The sequence below is a fragment of the Sinocyclocheilus anshuiensis genome, unplaced genomic scaffold, assembly GCF_001515605.1.
Source record: "Sinocyclocheilus anshuiensis isolate Anshui unplaced genomic scaffold, SAMN03320099.WGS_v1.1 scaffold930, whole genome shotgun sequence".
Classification (NCBI taxonomy): Eukaryota; Metazoa; Chordata; class Actinopteri; order Cypriniformes; family Cyprinidae; genus Sinocyclocheilus; species Sinocyclocheilus anshuiensis.
The window spans coordinates 1,415,167-1,422,588 of NW_015539900.1; the positions used below are offsets into that span (position 1 = coordinate 1,415,167).

Below are 7,422 nucleotides of genomic sequence, written 5' to 3' on the forward strand. Positions count from 1 at the left end.
CCGGCCATAGCTACTGAAAATTCAGCTTTGTCATAATAAACTACATTTTTATATATATTAAAATAGAAAACAATTTGTTTCTATTAACTTATTTTAAAAATTAAAAATCATACTGACTCCCAACTTTTGAATGGTAGTGTACGTCTTGCAATTTGTTGAGAAAAAAAACGTGCTCACACACATACAAACAATACGATGTTCATTTAGTAAATTTATCTTTCTTTAAGGGAGTCTTACTAAAAAATAAAGATACCAGATAAAAATACTTTTTTTTTTTTTGCAGTTTACAAGCCTCACCAGAACACTATAAGGCAAGAAAAATACAATTACTTACGTTTTCCTGTTTTGTGCTATGTGTGTGTGTGTGTGTGTGTGCGCGAGAGAGAGCATGTTCAGGCCCTCAAGTCATCTCGCCTCTCCTCCAGAACCATGTAGCGAAACACTGCCATTGTCTTGACAGTGACCCATCACCCCAATGTCTTTAAGCTCAATTGTCAGTGTTAAGAAGATCAGATGTTTTTAGTGCATTTTATTTATATTTTGATTGTCGTTTTGCTGTTTTAATTGACAGTACTTTAATAGAAGGATGTAATATTCTGCCTGTGTGCAGATGTGTATATACGAGAGCTCACGTCTGTCTTTAGAGCATAACGTTCAAAGCAGCTGCTTCTTCTGTAGAAAGGGCACATGGGAAGTTGAGGAGTAATGCTACTCCACATCATGCACTTTTAATTTACCCTTTTCATTGCCCTCATTTCAGATGTGTCCACTTAAAACATGTTTCCTCCACCCTCGAAGAAGAACCCGAATGGCATTAACCCTGCACTCGAACCCTTTTCCATAACTCTTTCAAAATAAGCGACAGAAATACTTGGCTTGGATTTTTTCCAAACTCTCCGTATCCCCCGGGAATGAATGATCATGTGTAAATGATCTGTAGTGCGTGGAATGATTGAACTGACCTCTTATTTTCGTAAGTCCTGGCAAGGGCTGAGACTGACATTAAAGAGAGCAGACTCCATCCGTTCATTTGCATCTCCTACACTAAAGCAAGGCAGTACCCCACATCTCTGTCTCTGTGTAGCTTCAGTGTTATCAGAGTAGTTGTTGACGTTTCATAGAGAACATTCTGGGAAATTGGGACCACGGGCCAGTTCTAATGTAACACCTTAGCATTTGCACACGGAGATGATAATCCTTACGTCAACCTTTTTGGTGTATCAGTTCTATGTACCCCGTTGTTTGTATGTACTATTTTAATCATCTTAATTATTAGCATTCACAATAAAACTAGGCCAAATGTACAGCACACGTTGTGTCTCATGTTTATGCATCTCTTTGCTCAGGTAGACCGGTGGAGGTGTTTTAGTTGGATTATTGATGGCTTATTGGTTAAATAAGCTCTTTATTTGTAATTTTATTTGTCGTGCAAAAGTTTGAACAATTAGTGTGGTATAAGTCGTTTCACTGTAAAAATGTTAATGAAAATTCATAAATAAAAATTCAAAATGCTGGAGGTGTGCAAATTTAAGAAGACAAAATAGACTTGGTAATTGGTTATTATTAATTACAACAGTGAAATAATAACATTTTAATAATTCATCAAAAAACAAAAGTTTTATTAAAAAGAAGAATTTATCGACTTCAAAATAATATACGCTACCACTCGAGTTTTTATGGTCAGAATGTTTTGTTTTTTTTTATTAAAAATTGTACACATTTTATAAGCAGGGATGCATTAAGATGACAGTTTACGTAAAAAAAAAAAAGATTTATTGCAGAATTGAAACAACTAAAACTCAAACAGCTGTTTTTATAACATTAATAATAGTAAGAAATGTTTTTTTGAGCATCAAATCAGCATATTAGAATGATTTTTGAAGGATCATGTGACACTGAAGACTAGAGCATAGCTACTGAAAATTCAGCTTTGTCATAATAAACTACATTTTTATATATATTAAAATAGAAAACAATTTGTTTCTATTAACTTATTTTAAAAATTAAAAATCATACTGACTCCCAACTTTTGAATGGTAGTGTACGTCTTGCAATTTGTTGAGAAAAAAAACGTGCTCACACACATACAAACAATACGATGTTCATTTAGTAAATTTATCTTTCTTTAAGGGAGTCTTACTAAAAAATAAAGATACCAGATAAAAATACTTTTTTTTTTTTTGCAGTTTACAAGCCTCACCAGAACACTATAAGGCAAGAAAAATACAATTACTTACGTTTTCCTGTTTTTTGCTAAGAACACCATTAATACATGTTCTTGATGTGGCGACATTGCAGTGCATATCATTATGACTGTTATGTTTCAGTTTGCTACTGGCACTTTTTGCTCCTGTAACTCCATAAAAAGAGAATTGTGACCGCTTCATTACTGTGGCAGTAAAAGAGCACCTGTAAGAATGCAGTGTAAGCAGCGGCAGTGTACAGAGTCCAGAGCGTTCAGTCATTCAGTTCTGTGAGAGATGCATTGGATGCATTCAGTGACGGCTCACTCATAGAGGAATTTACTGACAAGTAACTCGTACTGTCAAGATGCTCTCTGGAAAGACCGTCAAACTCATCCTTTATGAGCTTCTGCAGTTCGCATGTCTCTGTATTCCTGTGTTTGTAGTAATGGAGCGCTTTGCTTCTGTCATTCATATTGTGATGTCTAGTGTCACTGCCTACTGGCTGGTGGTGGCGGCCTCGGTGGCCTATGTGGCGTCTGTAACCCTGTTTGTGTGGGTTCCTTTGAAGTACTTCATCCTCAAGACACAGCGCTTCTCAGAAGTGACCAACTGGTGAGTACTAAACCGTTTTCTATGCTGCCACTGTTTTATAAGGGTAGCGGATCCATGAACTCTCATTATTCAACAGTAAAATGTTAGTTTGACTTTTCATATTAGTCTTGCGACTGGTCACTGCAAATGTACACCATTCAGAATCACCTTTTTGCCTTTACTGATTCAATGTAAATCGTTCTATATAACTATAGAAGAACTATGTGAGAAAATACTAAAATATTTTCAGATTAATTAAAGTATGTCTAATTAAATGTCTAGAAATTGAATAATCAACTAACTATAAACACAAGTTGCATTATAAGCCCATTTGATATTGAAACTATGTTTCTTAGTTTGTGATGCTAATTGTGTTCCTCTGCAGGAGACCTGTTACACTTGCATACGTGATCCTCAGCACTTTACCATGCTTTGCTATAATCATAGCCAGCTCAAAGGTAATGCATTATTCCGTCTCACTAGGAAACTACCATTTTTAAAATGTTCTTCACACTAACTTTTAGGGAGCCAAAAGTGGTTCCATGGCATCACTGTGTTGCCTTTTTGTCCTTTTCTTTTAAGAGTGTAGAGGGTTTGAGAGTTGTGTAATGTTATAAGTTTCTGAGATCAACATATTGATTTTATTGGGTTCATTAAAACTGGTGATGGTTTCCTGACACCTAGAGAATAATTTTGAGAATAAACTAAAAAAAGGTTCCTAATGGCACTTCACACTCTTTTAGAACATTTAATTTTGAATATGTATCCATTTGAATGTATATATACCATATACTGATCATTTGTAATCTTACTTTCAGAATAAAGTCCGTAATAAAAACCGTAGGGCTCATCAAGACAGAAACTTTTCGTAAACAGATTCTATCTGAGGTACTCATTAACTCACTGTAGACCAGCAGATTTACTATTAACCCAAAGATGGGGTATTATAGGCTGTGGAATGTGAATAGATCTGTATTACAGCCAACTGTCAATGTATTACCAGTTTTGAAAAGGGTTCTCACGGTTTTTGTCTGGTGAAGATGGGAGTCTTCACATTGGTCCAGTTTAGTAGTTTTAGTGTAGTTTGTTTTCGGTGATACATGCAAAACTGCTTCCATTTTCAGTCTTTCACCTCAGTTTTCTCTTGAGGACGATAAAAGGCTTTTTGCTCATGACTCTTTGTTCTCTCAGCAACCCTCTGGTCTATTTATGGTTGTGTAGGTTCAAGTTGATGCTGGCGTTAAGTGTGACCGCTTTACTGAGCTCCCTGTCTCTCTGGTCTTGTTCTCCCTCATTTGTGTGGACATAGTGGAGAAAATTCGCCCTCTTCGCCTGACGGGACAGGGTAAGAGAAAATGGGCGATAAATTTGTCCAATGAAATGATCTGTCTGTCTAAGTTGTGCTCTATTTTTATCCTCTTTTTAAAAAAGCAAGCGGATTAGAGTTGGATTTTGAGATGCTGAGCCCGGTGTTGACTCACTTGGAGCAGGTGACATCAGTGTCCGGACAGCTGCAGGCTAACGGACGGGACGTCGATGCGTCTCCAAGGTCGCCGGTCAGGAATGGGACACTATCGGGACATTGGAGGGATGCAGATGAAGGCAGCACCTCTCGCACCAGCAGCACAGCATATCTCTACTCCTCTCATTCTTACTCAGGTCCGTTTCACTTTGTCTGGATTCGAGACCCTCGGCATGACCTCTTTGTGGCCACCTTCATGTTTTGGTTTGACACCGTGGAAATGGTGAGGGTGGCCAGGACTGATTCGGTGTATTACTCAGGGTGGGTGTTTCCCATATACATACTGGCTTATCTGTCCATCCTGCGTGTTGTTATAACTCCAGACAGTCCTTTGCTGGCTTCATCAAGTGTTCTCTTCCAAGATTTGCCCTTCCTGGTGGTGCGTATATGCCTGTTGGCTGTTTTCGGTTACGTTACCCCTGTGCTGTACATACTAAAGAACATTTTCACTGCGGTATCTTTCATGTACTTTGTCTTTATGACTAAACTAAAACTGCTGAACAGAGGAAGCATGTTCTGAGGGCATTATGGAAATCCATGCAGATTTACAGCTCATGTATTGTAGATTGTAAATACGTTTTAGGGTTCAGAAGAAATTTGTATATTTCTTGATTTTCATTTTTCAGGTGGCCAAAACGATACACAGACATCTAAATGTTTAGTCATTCTATTCATATTTATTGTAGAATATATTAGTATAATACATTTGAAATAATTAAAAATAATGTTTTTGAAAAAAAAGTCTATTATGCTCGCTAAGGCTGCATTTGTTTCAACAGAAATTACAGTAATATTGTGACATTATTACAATTTAAAATAACTGTTTTTAGCTTTTAATAAATTTTGAAATGTAACTTATTAATTTGATGGTAAAGCTGAATATTCAGCAGCCATTACTAGTCTTTAGTGTCACATGATTTTTAAGAAATCATTCTAATATGATAATTTTATGGTATTTTGATCAAATAAATGCAGGCTTTTTGAGAATAAGAGACTTTCTTCATAAACATTAAAAAATCTTAATTATTCCAAACTTTTGTAGTGTAAATGCTGTTTGTGTTAATATTTTGAGTATATTATCATTACATGTATTAAAGCTTTCTGTTTTGTTGTTTTTCTTGCATCACAGTGCGTTTTAATTCATTGTGCCAAATGTCATGTTTTCAAATTTGTAAAATATAGCAATTTATTAAGAGCATCTGATGTTGCACACGTTTATTGCTGGATTTCATTTCAGCATGTGAGTGAGTGGAGCTACAGTTGATACTGACTTAAGGTAATGCAAGTTAATCTTATACCAGGACATGTTCTCATAATGTAAAACCTGATTGCTTTTCATAAAAAGCCTGACCAGTAATACTTTGATTCAACTAAAATGCATATTATGAGATATAGCTTTTGAATTTCCATGATGTTCAGAAATCCCCTTTCATCGCATCTCATATACTGCTGCATGCTATAATTCCATCTATCATTTTTTTCATTATACATGGTCACACTTGTTGTCAGATACCATGTAAAGTGTTTGTAACCCTGAGAGCAATAACAGTGTGAGATGTGACAGAGCTCATACAGATCACTCAGTTATCTGATAGGTCAGTTTAAATTTTTATATATATTTAATTAATTTTAATTAAATGTAAACATTTGAACAAAAATGTATTAATATTTTATCAATAATTTACTGTAAAAATACATTATATACTTTTAAATCATATATATATATATATATATATACCTAACAGCTAACCAAATAACAGGTTTTTACTTGATTTGTAGTACAAATACCAAGATGTTGTGTTATATGATATCAAATTTTTTTCTGAAATCCCAAGTGCAAGTATTCAAGGAGAAATCTCTGAATATGATAGCTTTCTTTCTCTGTCTAATGCTTATTTCAAGCCTATTTTCTCAGCTCAGCATTATTCTCATCTAACCAATGAGGTGTGATTTATTCCCTCGAAAGCAGACGTTAAAAAATCATATCTGAGTGTGACTGAATTGTTCGCTTTATGCCGAGTTCACACTGCACGATTTTAGCCCGATTTTTCACTCGCCGACAGGTTTTGCGAAATCGCCGACAGTACTTTACCTTAACCCCCCTCCCCGAACGCGATTTTTACTGGGGGACCCCCTCGAAAGCAATTGGGCTATTTTCAGGCTAGTTTTGAGTAGTAATTGGGCAGGTTTTGTAGCGAAAACCTGGCAACCCTGCACCAGACAGCTGTCAGCGATTCTTCCTATTGTAAAGTCATGCAGTGTGTAACCTCCTGTCGTCGTTCCATCGTGCAGTGTGAACACAGCAACAACTGAATGCTACCCCAGATAGTCATTCAGTGTGAAACCAACAGTGATGCGACGTCTTTGAAAATCGTGCAGTGTGAACTCGGCATTAGCGTGCCTCCTACAGATTTCAGAATACAGCTTAATTTTAATTAATTCCGTTTAAACTTGACAGTCAGCTTGTGAACAGATGCTGCAAATGAAACTGCATGAGCTCTTGCTCGCCTCCTCAGCAGGGGACAACAGAGGAAGAGGAGACAGCAAGGACAGACACTCAGATACAGTATATAGATAAAGAAGAGGAGTGGACTGACTGATAAAGAAAAGGGGCTGAGATTCCATTCCAAAGGAAGTGCATTTGAATTCAGCCTGTGTTTCTCCTGCATTAAGTTCTCTAGCATGCAGTGTAGCAACAGGGAGAGAGAAAACGGCAAACCACAGCAACAGAAAGGACACGAGGGGGTAACACAGGTAACCAGGAGCATCCCTGGCTGCATAGAGGGAAAAAGAGACAGAAAGAGCCTGAATCCACAGGGGAGGGAGGCAGGGAGGAGTCGTGGAGATAGAGAACAGCAGAAAGCAGGGAGGAGAGACGGCAGACGGTGGACTCCAGCCTCTTCTGCCTGTGTGGACTGGAGACAAGGCAACCCAGACGCGGCTCACATCTGCATTCTGATTGGCCGGGGTGGGCGGGGACAAGCTGACGCAGAGAATGTCAGGCAGGAAAATGACATTTCCACTGTGTATCAGTTTTAAACTCCGAGCCTGTGTCTGTCTTTGAAAAAAAGGGGTGCGGTGGGGGGTTTGGGGGGGGTTGTCGGGGGAGGGTGCGGGCTGGCG

General features: G+C 37.6%; 1 protein-coding gene across 1 annotated transcript; it reads left to right on the forward strand.

Annotated features, from left to right (window-relative positions):
- Window positions 1-2,550: 2,550 nt before the first annotated feature.
- Window positions 2,551-4,918, forward strand: LOC107686088 (transmembrane protein 236-like). The gene is made up of 4 exons (XM_016482926.1): window positions 2,551-2,798; window positions 3,163-3,235; window positions 3,999-4,122; window positions 4,209-4,918. The coding sequence occupies exons 1-4, from the start codon at window positions 2,551-2,553 to the stop codon at window positions 4,817-4,819; spliced, it is 1,056 nt and encodes a 351-aa protein (XP_016338412.1). The 3' UTR covers window positions 4,820-4,918.
- The last annotated feature ends 2,504 nt before the right edge of the window (window positions 4,919-7,422 follow it).

Coding starts and splice junctions, on each gene's coding strand:
- LOC107686088 (XM_016482926.1), top strand. CDS start 2,551: ATGCTCTCTGGAAAGACCGTCAAACTCATCCTTTATGAGCTTCTGCAG. Junction 3,236..3,998: donor TAATCATAGCCAGCTCAAAG/GTAATGCATTAT, acceptor ATGGTTGTGTAG/GTTCAAGTTGATGCTGGCGT. Junction 4,123..4,208: donor TCTTCGCCTGACGGGACAGG/GTAAGAGAAAAT, acceptor TTTTTAAAAAAG/CAAGCGGATTAGAGTTGGAT.